This window comes from Chionomys nivalis, chromosome 6 (genome assembly GCF_950005125.1).
Source record: "Chionomys nivalis chromosome 6, mChiNiv1.1, whole genome shotgun sequence".
In the NCBI taxonomy this organism is placed as follows: domain Eukaryota; kingdom Metazoa; phylum Chordata; class Mammalia; order Rodentia; family Cricetidae; genus Chionomys; species Chionomys nivalis.
The window spans coordinates 73464099-73485422 of record NC_080091.1 but is presented as its reverse complement, the minus strand read 5'-3'; the positions used below and the strand labels follow the sequence as shown (position 1 = coordinate 73485422).

The window sequence follows — 21324 nt, the reverse complement described above, 5'->3', positions numbered from 1 at the left end:
TAAAATTACCAAAACATACTGTGTGCCTGACAATCTCCCCCTGGGGCTGTGATGGAGCTGGAGCACTCCTGTCGTCTAATATTCTTCTGTACATGTGGATACATGAATGCTTACCATTGTGCTGTGGTGTCCATACCGTTTGTGCAGTGATATGCGGTACAGGTTTATAGCATAGTGCTCTAGAACGGTTGCCTGCTTCTTGTGGCCTGGGGGGTTGGGTGGGCAGTAGATTATATGGGCTACCAGGGTCAGAGTGGGTTAGGTCTTTTAAGTGCGCTCTGTGAGGGTTCCTCAGTGACAGTTGCCTGACTGTGTGCTCCTCTGAGGGCTCCTTATTGTGATAGATGATTGTGTAAAATATGGTGGGTTGGCTCTTAAATATATCTTAGGAAAATATAATAAAAATCCTTAGAAACAGAGAAGATGGCCAAAGGCTCAAACTTGCACTGATTTGAAATGATGGGACCAAGAACGAACGGATAATTCCGTTCATGGAAGCCAAATAACCCTGATGTAACTCTGAAGCTCCCTTGTGACTCACGGATCGCACAGAAGGGTCTTAGCCCTGTGCTTTGTAACTGGGACGCGGGTGTTTTGGTTGCATTGTCACTTGGAAATTTAATCTCTGTGAAGAATCTTTCTCCTCTCCACGACTCCGGTGTGGGAGCCCACTCAGCATTCCGTGCCAGGGACAAGGATTCCAGCTTGGCATTATGCCAGGTGGTGAGGCTAAAGACTGTCCTCAAAGTAGGCAGGCAGAGTCTCCTTCTCCTGCTTCTCTCCTCCCTATGTTCTGTGGTTTTTTTTTTTTTTTGTGGGGGGGGTGTGTTAGCACAGCCCATTACTAACGTATCTTCCATGGCCTCATAGACATTGAATCACCTGTTTTTCTGTTTTTTGGGGCTAACCAGGAATTCCAGGCCACTGCTGTCCCTGGTCAGACCCAGGACTACCAGCACTGTCAGTAACCTAGTTTGACCTTAGACTCTGCCAAACAGTTTGGATTTTAAAGGCTCAGAACCGTCTAAAGGTTCCCATAAGGAAAAAAGGGGAGGATCTCATTAGGATGTTCAGAGGGAGGTGTTCCTGATGAACGATGTTAAAAGAATAAGGTAGCCAAAATGAGATGGCAGGAACAGAATTTGTAGGAACAGTTCTGAATGGGTGGAGGAGGCAGGAACGGAACAGAGAGAAGACAAAGACGTACACATGGTTGGTTGCTTGTGTTTTCTCTTTATGTCTTTTTTGCTTGTGTTACTCTTACTCATCCTCCCCAAGAAACTTGTTGTAGTTTGACAGAACTACGTAGGTTGCAGAAGACAGGGTGTTCTCAAGCCCCTCCTCTTCCCTCTCCTTCAGACACTGCCGTTAAGGTTCCATTCTTCTGGAATGTTGTGTGGTAGCTAGCCAATGTGAAAATCTAACTCATTCTGGAGTATTTGATGCCTGAGAAAAGGATGACAAATCGCCCATAAATCTTGGGCATCATTTCCAAATGCATCTTTCCTTCAGCAAAAGGTATTAAACTCTAATGAGTCATCGCCATACCTTATGGGGAGGTATGTGCCCTGGCATCGCTGTCTCCTTATGCCCTGCAGGCTCCTTCACATTCTTCCCATGTGTGCTCCTCTTGACAGAATGAATTCGTCAGTGGTTTTTTTCTTCCTGCCTGGGGACAGGGAAATGAGACAGATCGAGAAAGACTCAGAAGAGCTGCTACAAAATAGCTATCAACAGTTAATTCATCTATTTACTACTCACTAGACCCTGCAGGGTCTGGGTTTGTATCTTATTTAGCTGCACATCACTGTAAGAAAATACCTCCTGACGAGAACATGTTTATTTGGCTCGCAGTTTTGGAGTTTCTGCTCCATGACATATTGATACTACTGGCTTAGCACTGTTGTGAGAAAAGAAATCACGACGGGAGCATACCCCAGAACAAACCTGCTTGCATCATAACCGGGAAGCCAAGAGGAAGGCTCAGGGGTGCTCTGGTTCCCTTCAGAGGTGTCTCCTAAGGCCCTAATGACGAAAGGTTCCACAGCCGCCCAGGAGTGCCACTCTGGTCTCCAAGCTACTAACACACAGGCCTTGGCCCACACCGTGGGAAGAAACTGTGGCATGTCCCCAGGATGGAAAGATCTCTGCTGGAAACTGCAGATGCTGAGAAAACAGCTCATTTGAACCAGTTGCAAGGAGCTGCTTCTTTTAGCAGAGTCCTTAACTCTCTAGTTCTCTGCATCCTTTCCCAGGGTCTGGAATTCATACTGTGAGGAAGGGGCCCCTTTGGTTATCATTTTAAAGGCACAGGGCAGCTCTCCCTGTTCTCTGTACCTGAACCCTCCTTCTCTTGCCCTCACTTGGAAGATGTGAAATTGGATCTTCTGTTTTGTTGACAAATCAAAATTTTAAACCTCAAGCAACGTGCTAGTTCATAGTGCTACCTTTTCTTGAGTAGCTTTTATGAGAGTTTTGGATGTCTGATATTTCTTTTTTTTTTCTTTTTTTTTTTTTTTTTTTTGGTTTTTCGAGACAGGGTCTCTCTGTAGCCTTGGTGCCTGTCCCGGAACTAGCTCTTGTAGACCAGGCTGGCCTCAAACTCCCAGAGATCCGCCTGCCTCTGCCTCCCGAGTGCTGGGATTAAAGGCGTGCGCCACCACCGCCCGGCTTGATAAATATTTCTTATACCAATAGAAAAGCTTCAGAGACAGAAAGAATCTCTTCTAATTTATCACTGTATTTCAATTGCATTAAGAAATGGATGGATCATGATGGAATGGACTGTTCACAATGGCAGTTCGGTTAAACATGGCCTCATTTTTATGAAGTGTGATGGACACACTGTTCATCCCCAGGCCTGGTTCAGCATTGTGGGCTCTGACATCAGTGCAGTGTACGGCAACTCCACTGGGCATACAGCTGCTTTCTAAAAACGTTCAGATGATGATGGACATCTTCTTGTCCTGTTTTACTTGTTGTGATTTTGCTTTTCTCAATTAGAGTGAGCCTTTGTATTTTCTCCTCCAGTGTGTCTGGGACCAGAGGCCTGTTGAGTGACAGAGTTTTCCTGAGGAGAAGCAACACACACACACACACACACCTCCTCAGTTAATAACAGACCAAAGTCCAACTTGGTGAACCAGTGAGTTTTATTGCTGTTACTTGCAGGAGTACGGGTGAAGGGTTGCTTACAGGAACAGGGATGACTCAAAGACCGCTGCATCACCAAGGCCCACCCCAGCATGGGTGGAAGCTCACAAGAGTTGGGAACCTGGAGCACACTGTACAGTGTACAGACATCTCAGCAGGTTGAAAAGTGTCCGTTCCAGGTGACTCTATTGATCTCTTCCAGTCAGCCTGGCTGTTTCCAGATTTTTCCAGGCAATTGAGCAAATTATCTGACAGTCTTCTTTGCTGCTTGTTTTGTCTGAGGAGGACTCGCAGCAGTTTTTACTGTTTATTCTTGGGGAGGCCGGGGCTAGTGAAACTGGTCCGTTTCAGGAACTTCATGAAGCTATTTAGACTTGTTTACCTTCTGTGTAAAGGAGCTTCCTGCAGGATGGAACATTTTCATCTCAGAAAAGTGCTACACACCAGGGCCTTATATGAATAGGCTGAGACTGCAGTGGGAATTCAGATGCCCAAAGAGGCCCTGGGGACTTTTAAGTTGTAGGTATTTGACAGTCCAACAAATTTAAAATTGAAGGCCAGAGAAGACTCTTATTCAAACTCTTTGGGGCCCATTTGCTTATAGTCAATGGAGGGATGATCCTGGGGAACTCAAAGGCTAGACTGTCTCTGGGGAGAGGAAGGAACCAGCAATACACAGAGGGAGTTTTCCCAAAGGCCCAGAAGGGGCAGATCTGCAGAGCCTCAGGGTATGGACCAGGTGGGGAGGTAGGGTGGGTGCTTAGACAAAGCACAGAACCAAAGTGACTAGGTGACCACAGGGGTCTAGATGTGCTGAACATCAGAAAGTCTGGAACACCTCGGTGGCTGTTCTGTAGTGTTGGTCCTTCTTGAAACTTGAGATCTCCATGAAATTCAGTGAACGGGTACCACAGTGATCTGATGATCTGCCAAGCTGATGAGATGGAGACGGAATATGACTTAGTTTGAATTAAAGACAGTAATGTAAAGTGGCATTTTCTGCATGTATTAATCATTGGAGTAAAATTCCTTCCTGCTATGCATGTGGTCATTGGGAATGATTTGTTATGTTGAATGACAAGAGCTGATGAAATCTGTCTGGTACCTCCATGCCTCAATGCATAGGGCTAGTATTGATTTGCAAAGCTGTCCTGTGACAAATCCAGGTTATGCCAAACAAGTAGCCTTTGATTTCATTTAACCGATGTGGGATGTCTTCCTGAGAATGTGGGTAGGAAAGGTCTGGAGACATATGCATGAAAACATGTTATTGCTGTTGAGAATGTGAATGCTGTTTTATTGTGGTTGTGTTTATTACATTTGTTATTGATAAGCTGCATTAACTTGTTAATAAGACCAAGAATAAAATATAATTTTTGAAATCTGATGAAGATCTCTTTCTGATCAGATGGTATTGCAGAAATACCAACAGAAGCAAAGCCGAGCAGCTCCTCAGGACGGAAGTAAGTGCTTGCCTTCATTTTTTACGTTGCATTTCAGCATCGATTGATTTTACTGAATCCTTCATGAGTGGCTCCATAAACTTATTCCTAAAGCCTGAAGGGGCTGTGATCTAAATGCAAGCTGTATTTGTTGCATCCCTTAAAAGAGGGGATTGGAGCGTTAGTGTGCTGTAACGAAGAGCCACAAACTGAGTGGCTCAAATGTCAGAAGTTCATCACTTTATAATTTTGGAGACTTACAATCCAAAGTCATGGTCAGTAGGATAGCTTGCTTCTGGGGGCCGTGGGGGAGGGCCTATGTCCCTCTCCTTGCCTTGGATATGGCTCTTCTCCCCATATTTTTGTCTTCCTCCATGCACGTACTTCTGTCTCTTGTCTACATCTTCTCTTTAGGTAATGGTACCAGTCATACTGACCTAGAGCCACCTTGATGACTTCACTTTAATCTAATGTCCTGTGTGAACCCTTATGCCAAAGTGCGCTCGCATTCTGAAGCTTAGGACTCGGCTCTCTGGAGCGCAGCAGAGTGCAGCGGAACACCTTGAGATCTGCACTGTGAACGAGCGCCTTTCCTTACTGATTTATCATTTGCTGCTTTGACTTGAATACTTCAATGTATTTTCTTTTTTTTGCTTGAAATCATTTGTTTTAGAATAGTTTACATTAATATTCTGTGACTTATTTTGTAAATTAATAACCTGTAACCCCCTATTGTAATAGTCGCAATGAATTTCTCCCACCTTAAAGTGAAATTAGAGGAGAAGACAATGCATACACTGAGCTGAGAGAGCTGACTCTCTGGGATGGTTTTAGTCATTGTTTTCAGTCTGTAAAGTAGGAAAGAAGCCAAGGTTCACAGCTCCCACATTTATGGTCTAGTTGTTTTACTTAGTGAGAGCTCAAGGCCTCTTCTGGGTGTCAACACCAAGGCTTTGCTGAGTACTGAGTATAGTTTATATGTCAGGGCTCATCCCCACTCCCCAGGATCCTGACTGGCTTCCCAGAGACCACACACCCCGAGATAGCTAGAGGGGGTGCCGAGTAGGCAGCCTGGCCTTCAGATTCCAGTTTGCTACTGACTACCAGGCGACCTAGGGAAAGCTGTCTCGTCTTTTTGTGTCCCCTTTCCTTATCTGTAAGATAAAAGAAGAAAAACAAGATTCTTATTCAGATGACTGTCTGAGTATTAAATACATTTGTATATGAGGACACATTTAAAAAGAATCGGGTTTCAAAATGGTGGCTCTTGTTAATTTTTTTAACCAATGAAGTGATCATGATTGCTGTCTTTAATTATTATCAGATAGGCTTGTGGGGCCTTACTTAATTCCACCGTCTTTCTTATGAATAAGAACAAAAGTTATTTTTCAACTATGAAACTCATTGTTCATCTTAAAACAATGTGAAAACTAAAGATATGGTGCCATTGGTAGAGAAGTCTTTAAAATGTGTAGCTTCCATTTCTTGCCCTTCAACTGGGAATCAGATGAGAATTTAATCATTACTCACTCAACCTGGCTGGCATGTTTGAGTCTCTGCTGAAGTTACTCATCTTTCCTGTATTGTGATACTTGACACTGAGCTTCCGGGGAATCCAGGGTTAACACATTCTTATAAAGCGTGAGGTATTTGCAGGAGAAGGGCTGTGTGGATAGGAACTGATACTGAGAAGAGCTGAAAACACCACGCAGCAGAACGCTATGAATTGGGAACCCAGAAAGAGAGTCTCAGTGATTGTTTTCACAAGCCCAGGGCTTACCGCATAGTGGTACCGGCCTGGTGGCTCTGCCAAGGCCCTAAGGCACGCTAGCTTCAGGTCCCACTTCAGTCTGCATGAGAAGCTGTAGTTGGGACACAGTGAGTGTGCCTCTGTCATCTCCGAACCCCGGAGTGTGAGGCAGAAAGTCATGTGGGCGGACAGACTCAAGAGGCTCTATTGTTAGGTTGCTCTTGTTGACAGCAGATTTGCTACACAGAGGATGATAATAAAACGATAAGATTAAGCTCTTGAATCTTTGCCACATCCTTACTAACTGGAATTTTAAAAAGGAATGTCTTAATTTGGATTTTAGGATAAAGAGGGTGGCTTTATGGTGAGAGACTCCAGTCAACCAGGCTTGTACACAGTGTCCCTGTACACAAAGTTTGGGGGGTAAGTAGTATTGCTCTAGTTTTAAGTGGTTGCTGTCTTATTCGTTTTATGTGTGGAGTATGTGGGTGTATGACATGTGTGTGTTATGAATGTGTGGGTGCAGGGGTGTCTATTGTACACGTGGAGACTAGAAATGGACTTGCAGGCATTTCCCTCACTGGTGTCTCTACCTATCTTATTTATTTTATTCTATTTTCTGACTAGCTCACCAACTGGCTAGATTAGCTGGCTAGCGAGCTCTTGGAATCAGTCAGTCTCTCTCCAGCCCTCAGTTCTGTGCCAACACCGCAGTTACCGGCATATGCTAGCACATCTAGCTTTTATAGGCATGCTGGGGATCCGAACTCATGACCTTATACTTTCATAGCAGGCATTTTATCTGCTGAACTATCTACTTAAGCCCCATATTTTTCTTTTAATTCAGAGTTTTTATATGAACTCCGTATGTTGCTTGAATGTGTTCCTAAGTTTCAAAGTAAGATGTTCCATTTCAACATTAGGAAGAAAAAAATCTAATCTTCATTTCTAAAATATGGCTATATTTTGTACTTATGTTTTTTTGTTTTTTCTTCAGAAAATTTCCCTGTAGTTTCTCATATCTGTGTATGTTTGTTGAGAATAACTTTGGGAGATATAGTAACATTCATTGGATATCTACTATGCTCTGAGCTACGCACAAAAGAATCTACATTGAGTAGAGTAGGCTTTACTAGTTTATTGAGGGCCGTAGACAGGCCTATAGGCAGCCATGGTACCATGAAAATAAGGAAGGGAACGGTTAGAATGTTATATTGCCAAGACACATTTCAATTATTCTTAAGTGACATCTAAGCTGAGACCTTACAGAAAGACAGGAAAAACCTGGGAGAAGGGACAGAGCAGCGAGAGAAGCCATGGTGAGGTCAGGGAAGCATAGGGAATGTCTGTAATGGATGTGGAATGACAGAGATAGCCGGGACAAGGGAGGGAGAGGCACCCGAGATGTGAAAGCAGACTCCGGATCACATAAGGGCCAAGGAACCCAGGCTTTTAACCCAAGAGCAATTATGAATCATCCCGAATTTAAAGCATGAGATGACTAGAGATGATCTATATTCTAGAGCGAGATCCACAGTAGAGTGTAGATATTCTTAAGTCTGGTCCATTCCCTTTGCAAGGGAGGGTGTTCTAGGCATTGCAGGTCTGTGTCTCTGTGGGCAGAAGCCAACAATAAATTAAAATTCTACTGCTGCTGACTGGAGATGGTAAATGTTCTTCTTTCATTCCCATGCAAGCGTCTGACATTATTATTATTATTATTATCATCACTTTCAAGACTTTGACAAGCTAAGAGCATGGGAAAACTCCTATTTGTGTCGGGAAGAGAAGGAGCAAGTAGGAAGAGATCCTAGTGAGGTTGCCCTGCTGAGAGCATCTGCGAGTGACATTTCAGTATTGCAACCTGGTACAATACAGCATTTTGTTTTGTCTTTTTAATAGGGAAGGTTCATCAGGTTTCAGACATTATCACATAAAGGAAACAGCAACATCTCCAAAGAAGTATTACCTCGCGGAAAAGCATGCGTTTGGGTCAATCCCTGAGATCATTGAGTATCATAAGCACAACGCAGCAGGTGAGTGAGCTGTGTGCATTGGCGATCACGTGATCAGACACTGTGATGAATTCTTAAGTGAGTGAGTGCTGAAGACCCACAAGCATTAGTGACCACGTTGTCAGCTACGGTGATGAATTCTTCAGAAGGTAGGTGTCAAGTATGATTGATGTAAAAATATTGCATATTAAGATTCTTCTAGATCCAAAGAGAAATCAGAAATTGTATCAGTTTTCATAGAAATACTTTTTTCCATCACAGGAATGAGTGTCTTTAATGTATGTGGACATTCACACCCTACAGCCTTGGCACTAAATGAAAATTCCTAGATTTGCCTCCGTTAAGAGCAACCTAGGAGCCAGGCGGTGGTGGTGCACACTTTTAATCCCAGCAGTGGGAAGGCAGAGGCAGGCGGATTTCTGTGAGTTCAAGGCTAGCCTGGTCTACAAGAGCTAGTTTCCAGGACAGGCTCCAAAGCTACCGAGCAACCCTGTCTCTAAAAGCAAAAAATACAAAAACAAACAAAAACAAAAAAGAGCAACCTAGGAGGCTGAGGTTGGAGGTTCACTTGAGTCAGAGAGTTCAAGGCCAGTCTGGCTTACAAAAGGAAGTTCCTCATCTCAACAAATAAATGTCGAAGATGTGTGTAGCGTGGTCATAGAAGCTTTCAGATGAGCCTGGGTTTCTCTTTATGTGGAACCTTTCCAAGGATCAGAATGTAGATAGCTCTCAACATATAGTGGGATTATGTTGTGATGAAAATACCCTAAGTAGAAAGTATATTTAGTACAGCTAATCTACTGAACATCCTAAGTGGCGTTCCGTAGAGTACGTCATGGTCACATGATTAGCTGGGAGTGAAGTTTATTACAGCTACACAGCTGCAAGGTCTGCTGTCTTCCAATACTAGTCCAGGAGCAAACAAAATTCACTGTCCTCAGAAAAGATCTAGGTTCCAAAAGGATGCTTTTCTCGGAACGCATGTTGCTTTGACACCTTGCTAACATTGAGAAACTGTAAACTGAACCACTGAAGGCTGCAGAAGATCGGGGATTATGGCACTCAGGTTTGTTTCAACAGCTTGAGTCTGTGTTACACAGTGGAAAATAAGGTGCCCACAGTGGGTTTCCAGCAGTTTTTACTTTAAAGGGACAAACAAGTAGGGTGTCCAGTAGCCAGCTGCCGTATTCTACCTGTGTAATCTGACTTGCGAATTAATCAGAGGCCCTCTTCACAAAGTGCTGCTGTTTTGTGAGGTCATTTACTATTTATCAGATGACAGAAAGAATTACTGAGAAGTAAATAATTTACACACCACGGCATCCATACATTTAAAATACAGGGTTCAATGGCTTTTAGAATATTTACAGTGTGCCATCAATCACATCAATGTAATCTAATGTTTTGAACACTGTCATCATCCCCCAGAGAGATCTTGTACCCATTAGCAGCCACCTATGCCCAGCCTTCTCCAGCCCAGCCCCAGGCAACCACTAACCCACTTTCTGTCTTAGTAGATTTGCCTGTTTTGAACAGTTCATAGAAACAGACTCATACATTTATACTGTGACAGGTGTTTTTGGTTTTGTTTTGGTGCGTTGTAACATTTTTACATTTGTCCATGTTCTTTTGTGTATTCCTTTTTGAAATAATCAAAAAAGGCAAAAAATGATCAAGGCCTGACATATGGGAATTGTCCAGTATGCTGTATGAATTATTATGCAGAACCTTGCATAATATTTGCACAATTGTTAGGTTCCCAGCCCAGTTATAAGTCTGTGTTTAATTCTTAAATTACTTCCAATGTGAGTGTAATATTGCTAAATGGCAAGGTAGACAATTGGCCCTCTAACTCCCAGTCTTGAAAACTATCTTAACACATCTACCTTGACAAAATTTCTGCTTTGTCTGCTTGTGGAAACACACGCTCCAGACGTGATGGCTAGGGGAAAGGGGGCTGCTGGGGATTCTGGACACTGTGAATCCCAGGGTTCTTTGTTTTTCTTTGTGTGTTTTGTTTTCTTCTATGATGCATTGACTGAACATATTCTTAGAGATTGCTTTGTGGGTTCTGCTCAAGTCTGACCTGTCCCAGGAAGGAAATCCCGAGGAAGTTGAAATCCCAAAACAGTCAGGCTGCCAGAGAAGGTGTCTACTGCCTTTTATTGACAGATTACAGCCCATTGTGTGGACATTTGGGTTGTTTCCACATCTTGAATGTCATGACTAACAATGACTTGATAGTTGGATTTATGTGTTTGCATGGAAACAGAGTTCTGTTTTTTTGAGGTGCTTATCTACAAGTGGGTGTTAGGTCGTTCTGTAATTCCATGTCCAATACTTGAGCAATTAAGACAGGCGTGGTGGCATATGCCTTTAATCCCAGCACTTGGCAGGCAGAGGCTGAAAGAATCTCTAAATTGGAGGCAACTGGAGAACCCTGTCTTGAAAAACCAACAAAATAAAACAAAACCGACTAGTGAACAAACAAACCACAAAATCAACTTGAAGAACTAATTCTTATCAGTTTTCTCCTTCCAAATTTTTTTTATAACTTTGTTCTGTTATTCTCTTGTTTTATTATATTTCTTTTTCTACTTTTGTGCTCTTATATGTTTTGTTTTGTTTTTACCACTACTATAATTTACTTAACTGACATGGATTTAGTGCCTACTTCATAAAAGAAAGCAACCCAGCCTTTGAGGAGAGCATGGCAGACATGCGATGGTCATCAATGCAGATACACATATGGTTTTAAATTATGATGAGGTGTGCCGCGTATGGGAACTGCATTCCTGGGAGAGGACCTCTGGTTTCTCCTCTGGGGCTCTAAATGGCAGAAAGGGTTGACTTTCCTCTCTGGTTTCCAGTGGTTGACAGTCCTCACTGCTAGCGCCCCACCGCGTGATTTCCATGCTGCTGTCACAAACACTGAGGTATAGCAGGTGACTCACTTTAATTTTTAGCAGACTAATAAAATAATCTTCCATAGTTCAGCTCTCATATTGGAAAAGATTATGAAGTCCCTGATAATAAGCGCTGGCAATTTTTTAATATCCTTTGCAGTGTTAGAGGAGAGAGGGAGCTAGCCTTGCACCAGATAAACACTGCATTTGAAAGGAAATGTGTGGCATGGCTGAACGCATGCTCTGTGGTGCCATGTGTACGTGAAGAGGAGGTTTCAATAACAAGTGAATGAGTTTTTCCTACGCGCGTCTTGTTTAGCGTTGGACTAAGTCGCTTGGGTGAGATAAAATTCACCTGCAATAGTTTCTTCACGTTTCAGGGCTTGTCACCAGGCTGCGGTATCCAGTTAGTACGAAGGGGAAGAATGCACCAACCACGGCAGGCTTCAGCTATGGTAACTATCATTTTGTAGTTGCATTGGCAAGTTTCTCTTGGAAAGAATCCATCTTTACAATTATAATTCTGTAGATGTGTAGAATTAAAACCCCACCACTACCACCCAGGGAAGTGGTGGCTATAACCACAATTCTAGAGCGAATGTCCAGGCCCTGGCGGCCCCAACAGCCTAGGCTTGACAACCTGTCTCACAATGTCAGCCAAAGATGAGGGGTTGTGAAAAGCAGAGAGGAGGTTTGACACTGTGTATTGGGAAGAGGAACTGAAGGTGTCTTCTTGGTACTCACATTCAAGGCTGTAACAGAGAAAGAACTGGGTCAGGGCAGAGAGCAGTCAAGTGTGGTCTGGTTGATAATTATCTCAAATCTGGTTCCACAAGGTAGTCTCAAGAAGTCTTTATTGCTTACGGGGACAAGCTGGTTCTCAGGAGCTGGCTGGTTGCTCCTGCTCCAGGGTGCAGCCTTGCCATCGGGAATAACTGACTGTACCTGGACTTGATGGGCAGTCTGCCCTGGAAGGCCCTGCTATTCCTGGAGTCAGAGGTAGACTGTAGATTTCAGACAACTCCTGGAGACCTTGAGTGTCTTTTGGGCATCCAGATAGGATGTTGTAAAATCTGTAAGATGCCTCAGTTCCTCTTGCCTTTGCGTCCCCATCCATGAAGGGGAGAAGGTACATTTGCAGTCTCTAGGATTTAGACAGGTGCTCCTCGCACATGTGTGTGTAAATGAGACAGGCAAAGGCAGAGACACCAGGCTTTAACCCTGCTCAAGTCACCCTGTAAGCCCACGCGAGGAACCTGTGGTTTTAGCCAAGGATTCTCTGGGTGCAGGTTATATAACTGTTTGTATTACCTTGATACAATGGGCTTTTAGATGATTATACTTTATAGTAAAATTAGATTTTCTGTTTTTGTCAACATATATATATATATATATATATATATATATATATATATATATATATATATAAAACTTTCCGTGGGTAAAAGCTAAGTATGTCACTGCTAAGACTGTTGCTGTCATGGTTCTCCCTGGCTGCTCTGTCTTCTGGTCATTACTACTGTATTGTCCAGGACTGTGGCATTGGTCTTGCTTAGAACATCTCTTTTCCCCACAGACTTACACTGCTCTTCTTCTTAAAGGTCTCCTTCTCTCGTCTGTCTTACAGAGAAGTGGGAGATCAACCCATCCGAGCTGACCTTTATGAGGGAGCTGGGGAGTGGACTGTTTGGAGTGGTGAGGCTTGGCAAGTGGCGAGCCCAGTACAAAGTAGCCATCAAAGCTATTCGGGAAGGTGCCATGTGCGAGGAGGATTTTATAGAAGAAGCTAAAGTCATGATGTAAGTTTCTTTCTACTATTATCTTATTATTATTAATATCATATTATTATTATTATTACTTTTATGTGTACGAGCGTTTTGCCTGCATGTATGCCTGTGTATTGTATGTGTGCAGTGTCTGCAGAGGCCAGAGTGGGCATCAGATCCACCTGGTGTTATAGATGATTATTAGCCATCATGTGGGTGCTGGGACTTGAACTCAGGGCCTCTGGAAGAGTAACCAGTGCTCTTAACCACTGAGCCATCTCTCTAGTCCCCATGGTGTAAGTTTCTAGCTTCTACCAGGTCCCCCCTTTTGTATGAACAATTGGCCCCACCCAGCACATACGCTTGCTGGTTTCTTTTCCTGTGGTAACTGTCTATATGTCTGTCCTCGTTCCCAGGAAGCTAACGCACCCCAAGCTGGTTCAGCTCTATGGCGTATGCACCCAGCAGAAACCAATCTACATTGTCACCGAGTTCATGGAACGGGGCTGCCTTCTGAACTTCCTCCGACAGAGACAAGGCCATTTCAGCAGAGATATGCTGCTGAGCATGTGCCAGGACGTGTGCGAAGGGATGGAGTACCTGGAGAGAAACAGTTTCATCCACAGAGACCTGGTAACCGCGCCCCCTGCCTCCCACTCCCCTCGACGTCCCACTCACTGGCTGAATTCTTTGTCACACTGCCTTAGCCAGTGAGCTGTGTTGCGTTAGTCCCTTGCTTTTGTCCTTAGCAAAATTTCAACCATTTAAAACTGGGTAAATTTCAATCGCTTGATAGTTTACAAGGAAAAGACCTTTATTAAATCTAATAACTTACAGACTAATATCTTCAGGCAGGTTTCTGTGAATTAATTATTTGAGCTCTGGGGAAGATTCCCAGGAGATAGGTAGTCATAGCAGATTTATTCCTTGTCATTGTGTTATAGATAAGGATGTTGGCTTTGGAGAAGTGAACATGGCTTGCCCATTGTGAGAAATGGGGAAGTTAGGCTTAGCACTGACCTTCTGACCAGCTCTCAGGCTCTGTCCCACCTCACACTCTGTGAACAGAAACTACCGGAGAAATCCCGAGCTCACGTCCTTTATCTGTGAACAATGAGGGAATTCCAGGACTTTTCATTGTTTCTGAAAATACTAGGAAAACAAAACCCCTGTTCTACGTGACTGTGGTGGACGCACTTCTCGGTTCCCTCCTTTCCCCTCCTTTCTTCTCTCCCACCGTTTTCAGAATGAAGTAGCACAGCCCATCTCCTTGAGTTCTTCCATCAGAACCGAGAGCGTTTGCATTGCCCCTCCCCGCTTTAGTTTTAGCTTCCTTGTGATGGAGTCTGGGTCCATTTTTTTCAGAGCAGGAGCAAGGCGTTCTGTTTCAACATCACCTCACACAGGCATAGCTTTCATACCATCCAGACACAAACTCGTACGTCATTGGAATGTTACTCCTATTTCCATCTTACAGACAAAGGAAATGAGTGAAATTGGTTAAACTATCTTCAGCAGTCAGGGAAATGGTGGAGGCAGAATTTGAACCCAGAGAGTTTGTCTCCAGGATCAGTGCTCTAACTGCTATGTTATCCTCTAGACTTAAAGCAGAGTAAAGAATGAAGGATTTGGCAACGGAAGTCTTAGTCTCCAAGGTGTATTAGGGGCTAGTACCGTATGCATTCTGTGAATTGGATTTGCAGTTTACACATCATTGTTTTGTCATTACACTATTATAACCTATAATTGAGGCAAAGGGTTTTGTAAACAGACGTGACATATGTCGTTAGTTTTGATGAGTGTGTGTAGCTGTGACAAAGGCTAGTTGTCATATTGAAACTCACAAATGAAGCATCGTCCTTGTTTTTACAAAACAGATACAGCCTGAACACCTTCATGACTCTTGCACTTGTCTATGTAAAATTTATTTTCTTGAAAACGAATTTTGATGCCTTTCAGGCCTGTGATATTGATATTAAACTCTGGCAGGTTTTTTACCACACTTTAAAGGAAAAGTCTGCTTTGCCCGTCCCTTGAGGAAAGTAATTTCACGGGCTTGCGAGTGACAGTGCTGTAGCTGTCCTGGTGGGACAGTGCAGATAATTCAGGCAGAGGCTCTTAACGTGCTCAGAAGGAGGAAGCTGGTGTAAGGGGAGCTGCCACACAGAAAAGAATAAGCGTCTCAAGAAGCAGGGAGAAAACTACTCCTCATCTCTTGGGTTGTGGCGTTAAAAATATCATCCTTGCTTCTGAGGAGTACTGTGCCATCCCACCAAATTAGTTTACTGAATCACAGAACTTTGAATAATAGAGCAAAAAACAAGAAACACTTGTTTATGTTTTACCAGCTGAGTTCATTACATCTTCATATATTAGAAACCTAATACATGATAAAGCAAACCCTGTGTACACAGTAGCCTTTCTGTTGACTGTCGAGGTGGAGGCTCTCCGATGGCCTGTCACTTTGATGACTGTGTGTTTCTGCTGTCGCCTGGAGATAATTCACCTTTAATCTAGATTACAGACTTCAAGGCGTGCTGTCGCTGTCGGTGAGAAAAATCACAGTCTACTAAGAATACGCCTGGTCAGTGGGGAGGGTTGGCAGGTCCATGGGTTCTCGTTAAGGATGATGTTAAATGTACATTGTGATACCTTGTGGCATTTCTAATCTTTATATCTCCAGGTTGTTTCAGATTCACGTTGGAGGTACCGTCATTGGGATGTGAACAATTTATTTGGACACATTTATGGCTTTGGTTGTAGTCGGTTCCTTCTTTTTCTGCCACCCAGCTCTGGAATGAATGCATGAGAACTTATTCTTACTCATGTCTGGCCCTCGCTGGCTTGTTTCTCGCCAGCTTTTCTAACTTAACTTATCCCATTTCTCTTTAACTATGTTTTGCCCCTGGGCTTTTTACCTTTCTTTATTCTATATATCTTTATTTCCTTCTTACTCTGTAGTTGGCTGTGTGACTGGGTGGCTGGCCCCTGGCATCCTTCTTTTCTTGCTCTTTTCTCTGTTCCCTAGATTTCCCCTTCTATTTATCCTCTCTGCCAGCCAGCCCTGCCTATTTCTCTCTCCTGCCTTGCTATTGGCCATTCACCTGTTTGGTAGACCAATCAGGTGCTTTAGACAGGCAAAGTAACTCAGCTTCACAGAGTTAAACAAATGCAACAGAAGAGAATCCAATACATCTTTCTATCATTAAACAAATATCCCACAGCATAAACAGATGTAACACACCTTAAACTAATACCCCTCAACACATTTACATCTTTCTGATGTTGACTTTGTTATATTTACTAGAAATCGGACTTCTGTTTCCCCTTTATTGCAGGGCTTTCTAATAAATGTAACATAATGTTGTTTTCCAGGCTGCCAGAAATTGTCTGGTGAATGAAGCTGGAGTTGTGAAAGTCTCTGACTTTGGAATGGCCAGGTATGGCTGAGTGCTGTGTGCTTCAGTGCTGGTTGCATTATTTTGAATAATTGATAAACATGGGAAGGTCTTGGGAGATAGCTCGATGGGTAAACTGCTTGCACCCTAAACATGAGAACCTGAGTCTGATCAGAACCCATGAAAAAAATCCTGGGAGTGGTAGCTCATGCTTGTAATCCCAGAACTGAGAGGATCCCAGGGCTCTCTGGCTAGCTACACTAGATTGATTGCTGAACTCTAAGCCATTGAGAGAACCTGTCTGAAAGTAGGCGGACCGTGTTCCTGGCCATGCTACCCAAGGTTGTCCTCTGTTCTCCGTAAGCACCCGTACCCCTACAAACTTCCCCTACTCTAGAACTGAAACAAAAGCTGGGGCTCTGGCTGTAGTGGTCCTCGCTTAGAATCCAGTACTTGGAGGCAGAGGCCGGAGAATCAGGATTGCAAAATCACTCTGGGCTATATAGTAGATTTGAGGCTAGCCTGGACTACATGAGTCCATGCCTTTAAAAGTGAACATGGGAATAACTTGCAGCAATAAAACAAAAGGGAAATCTCTTCAATTGTCCCAAGGTTAATGAGACTAACTCTATATTGTACTGCTAGTCATTCTCTCCACTAGATGGTACTAGAGCCTATTCAATCTCTCTCTCTCTCTCTCTCTCTCTCTCTCTCTCTCTCTCTCTCTCTCTCTCTGGCTGATTCTTAGAATCTTCTGGAATGTGTTTGGTGATCCAGTACTCAGTATAGCCACGTTAACATTTTTTAATCTCTTAATTTTTGTAACTTTAATATTGCTTCGTAAGAAGTGTTTTGTGTGTCCTCTCTCTATTGAGTTATGGATCTAAGGCAGGTGCATGCCCTGTGAGAAGTCTAACTCTGTGGACTGCAGTGGAGACTAGGCTGAAGGGTCTGCCCACATGCAGCTTAAAGGCCAGAGGAAGGAGATACACAGACCTGGAGTGCATGACTGTGACAGAGCCAGGGGTTGGCCAGCAAATGGTGGCCTGTCCGTCCAGTCTGTGTCTTTCTGTCTATCCTGTGAGTCAATGGTGGGCTTTTCTTTAAAAAAAAAATAGTGAAAAGAATCTGAAAGTATATGAGGACACCTGAAAATTATCTGATGTTTGAGTCATTGTCCAAAAAGTAGCGTTATCAAGACACACTGACTTGACCAATTGTTGATGGCCGTCGGTGACCACTTTTATATTGAAGAAGCAAAACCTTAAGCTGTCACAGTGACTGTGTGTTCTGCAGAATCTGAAATCCTCTCTGTATCATGTGATCTTTCTCAGCAAAACTCTGCTATCTTCTCTGAAACTGATAACTTGGGATTGGAGGGTGGATGTAGCCACTGGCGATCTGGTGACCGACCAGAAAGACTTTTCTCCTACGGGAACATTGAGCGGACACCACAGGAAATAGACACAAAATAGAAGAAGCGAGACCGGTAGCACCTGAGGTCTGGGACTACGCTCACCTGCCTAGGGAGCCAGAAGAGGGCCCATGCAGTGGTCCAGACGCAGATCTGAGAACAGTTACGAAGGCAGCGAACTCTTGGGTCCTCTGCTGCCAAGACCTACTCCCAAGAAAATGTGGCCTAGGGAGCCCAGAACATTGTCCCTGGCAGCTTCCGAGTCTCGAAGGCCTGTTACCCAGTCCTCTCTACATGCTGTGTGGAAAGACCATTAGCTCCTGACAGATGGCCCTCCGCTTTCTTATAGTCACTCTTCCTATATCTGACTGTCAGAAAGTTGGTACTTTTATACCAGTCCTTGTAAAACTACTCTTTATGCATTAAATTCACACTCACCCGACTGACACGTATTTGATCCAGCCCAAAGTGGTGTCGTCTGCCTGATACCATCTTTCTCTGTACCACCCAAAAGAGGAAGTTTGTGTACTCGGTTGAACCTTCTCACACGGGCGGCAGCTTTAGAACTGACTTTATATAAATATATAATGCGCTCCCAATCCCTCACAGTCATCCACTATCAAGGGCTGTCCCAGGGAGTGGTCAGTGTTACAGTTTCCGTGTTTCTTTCTAGATGGACCTATGTATGCTCCCACAGAAAAGGAATAAGACATTGAGGCTGTGTGTGGATGGATGGTGCTATGGTTTATAAATAGATTTACCCTCTTTTTATCCTTTTCGCCTCTGCTGTTTTCACGTGCTGTAGTTTTAGATCGCACTCTGGAGCTGCGGGGCTCAGGCGAGGGGGGGGGGGTCTCTAGCCTCTCATTACCACTTCCTTTCAGCAACTCTGCTTTAGATCTTTTGCGCACAGGGCCTCTGGGTGAAAGTTTGTTCAGAGAACAAGATCACAGACCCAAAAGTTTGCAACAGTCGTCTGATATTCTGCCTCTGTTGCCTCATAAAAAAAGAAAGACGAAAAGCAGAACAACAAAGATGTGCACACTAGGGTTGTAAGGTTCTCCTCTCGTGACCTAGCATAGGCTCAGGAGGTAGACACCGCAGGGCAAGGCTGTGAACTGAGTGTTTCGCTTCAGCCAGGTGCGCGGTAGACTTCAGTTGCCAGCTGGTTTTGTCTGTGTAAGGGGGAAATGAAAGCCCACATCTGACATGCAAAGGTGTGACCCACGGTGTGTCCCACCCTAGGTATGTTCTGGACGACCAGTACACAAGTTCCTCCGGTGCCAAGTTTCCCGTCAAGTGGTGTCCCCCGGAAGTGTTTAATTACAGCCGATTTAGCAGCAAGTCAGACGTCTGGTCGTTTGGTAAGGTCCATGATGTGTGCTTCCTCTCTTCCCCTCTGAGGAGGAAGCGGACACATCATTGAGTAACCTTATCATTCTGTAGGTGTTCTAATGTGGGAAGTATTCACAGAAGGCAGGATGCCCTTCGAGAAGAACACCAATTACGAAGTGGTAACCATGGTTACTCGAGGCCACCGACTCCACCGGCCAAAGTTGGCATCCAAATATTTGTATGAGGTGATGCTGAGGTGTTGGCAGGAGGTATCTACTTCTTTGTGTTGTCTTGTGATCTGTAAAGCATCCAGCAGTTGGCCCAGTGGGTGGGGACGGTCCTGTTCTCACAGACTAGTGAGGCCGCACCTGCTACACAGGGAATTCAGACTCCAACAGGAAGTCAAATCTTTGTCTCCATTCTAAGTATTGAAAAGAATCTGAAGAAATGGAGAAGGCGAAGAGTTAGCCTAGTATACTCAGGCTGATGTCTCACTCCCAGGTGGGAGCCCCTCCACAGACAGGGTCTTGGGAAAGCCTGGAGAAGTTGCTCCCCCCGCCCCCCTGTGCAGCAGCCGTGGATTTGAAGCAACACTCTTTCTAGAGAAGGGTTCTTCTTTGATCTCAGTGTCTCCGGGCATCTTAATCTCTGGAAGCATTGAAATGTCGCCTCCATGAAGAGATTAAACACCAGAGACACCCTTGGAAGACAGGCGTTCACATATATTGTGTATGGAGTTTTCAGAGTAACCCTTTGAGAGATAGATGCTTGGACTGCGACCATTTGATAGGGTACCGTGATGCTTGCCCAGGACCAGTTGCCCACAGAGCGTCAGAACCCCATGGGGCACCAGAGCTGAGGCTCCCTGTCACTTGTTGTGATGCCTCCCACGTGCACTGTTTGGGGTGGGCAGAGGCTGATTGGGCAGGAAGCGGTACCAGAGAGAGCAACATGAACAAAGGCGAGGATTTGGTTGTAAACATGGTGTGTGTACCCGAGGGTGGAGCTTAGGTTGATTTAACAAAGAGCCAGCGTGAGGCTTTCTGTAGGAAATGAGGTTAGGTGACAAGGTGATGGCCGAGGGGCAGGTCGCAGAGGGCTTTCCAGATGAGTAAGATTTCTTAGGCACTGTGGAGCTCTAATAGGTCCCTGAGCAGGTACAATGACAGCAGGGATCTAGCAGCCATGGGGATAGTTGGGGCATAGAAGGGCCAGCCTGTGTTTCCCCAATCCCTGAGTCTTGCCTATGTGGTGTTCCGTGGGATTTGAGCAGGGAGAGTTTTCTTGGGAATGGATTCTGAGACTCACAGCTTCTCCTGGACTCTTTGTAGAAGCCAGAGGGAAGGCCTTCATTTGAAGATTTGCTACGTACGATAGATGAACTAGTTGAATGTGAAGAAACTTTTGGAAGATAAACGGTGGCTCCGATTTCCAAGGCAAGAGGAAGAAATAGTGTGCGGTGGGAACATAATTCAGTTGGCACCTGGGAGCACAGATGGTTCTGCGTACAATGTGGGGACTCCAAAGCCTTTGCTTCTGGTCCAGCCCGAGCTCTATGGCTGCTTTGTAGGCGGCGGAGATGGTGTCTTAGAACTGGTGACTTGAAGATCTCACTTCGTTCATTCCTCCAAGAGCTTGAGTGCCAACCATGCACCAGGCACTGAGCCCTGGCCTTAGGGTTTGCCATGCCAACAGTGGACCAGGCACTGAGCCCCGGGCTCAGGGTTTGCCCATCTTAGAGATGAACATAGGGCTGTGTTAGCTGGTGCTTGTAGAAAGCCAAGGTGTTCCAGAGGGGGAAGCCACGTCCCAGCAACTCTTCCATGCTCTTTGGCTTCTACGTAAACCTGGGCCAAACAGGAACCCACCTAAATAAGTAGCATCTCTTTTGAAAACATCTCTTTCTGAACCTGTTCTTATTATTACGTTTAAAAATCTGTATACTGTACATATTGTAAATACATATAAAATATAAAGTTATATATTTATAAGAAACATGAGTTTGCCTCTTTAATTGAAATTTTTGTTGTTGATTTTTAGGACAGGGTCTCACTATGTAGACTAGGCTATCATCAAACTTATAGAGATGGGCCTTTAATTGAAGTTCCTAGGATTTGAGAATGTCTAGTCCTAATTCTAACAACT

The 21324-nt window shown here is 44.3% G+C and overlaps 1 protein-coding gene across 1 annotated transcript in view; it reads left to right on the top strand.

Annotated features, from left to right (window-relative positions):
• Tec (tec protein tyrosine kinase) overlaps window positions 1–21097 on the top strand; it is a 105138-nt gene extending 84041 nt beyond the window's left edge. Inside the window, exons 10-19 of the mRNA XM_057771684.1 lie at window positions 4562–4616; window positions 6689–6768; window positions 8248–8381; window positions 11647–11721; window positions 12894–13065; window positions 13449–13665; window positions 16408–16472; window positions 19090–19208; window positions 19291–19448; window positions 20511–21097. Of these exons, the coding sequence (XP_057627667.1) occupies window positions 4562–4616; window positions 6689–6768; window positions 8248–8381; window positions 11647–11721; window positions 12894–13065; window positions 13449–13665; window positions 16408–16472; window positions 19090–19208; window positions 19291–19448; window positions 20511–20594 (1159 nt within the window). The 3' untranslated portion in view covers window positions 20595–21097. The remainder of the gene's footprint in view (window positions 1–4561; window positions 4617–6688; window positions 6769–8247; window positions 8382–11646; window positions 11722–12893; window positions 13066–13448; window positions 13666–16407; window positions 16473–19089; window positions 19209–19290; window positions 19449–20510) is intronic.
• Window positions 21098–21324: the final 227 nt, after the last annotated feature.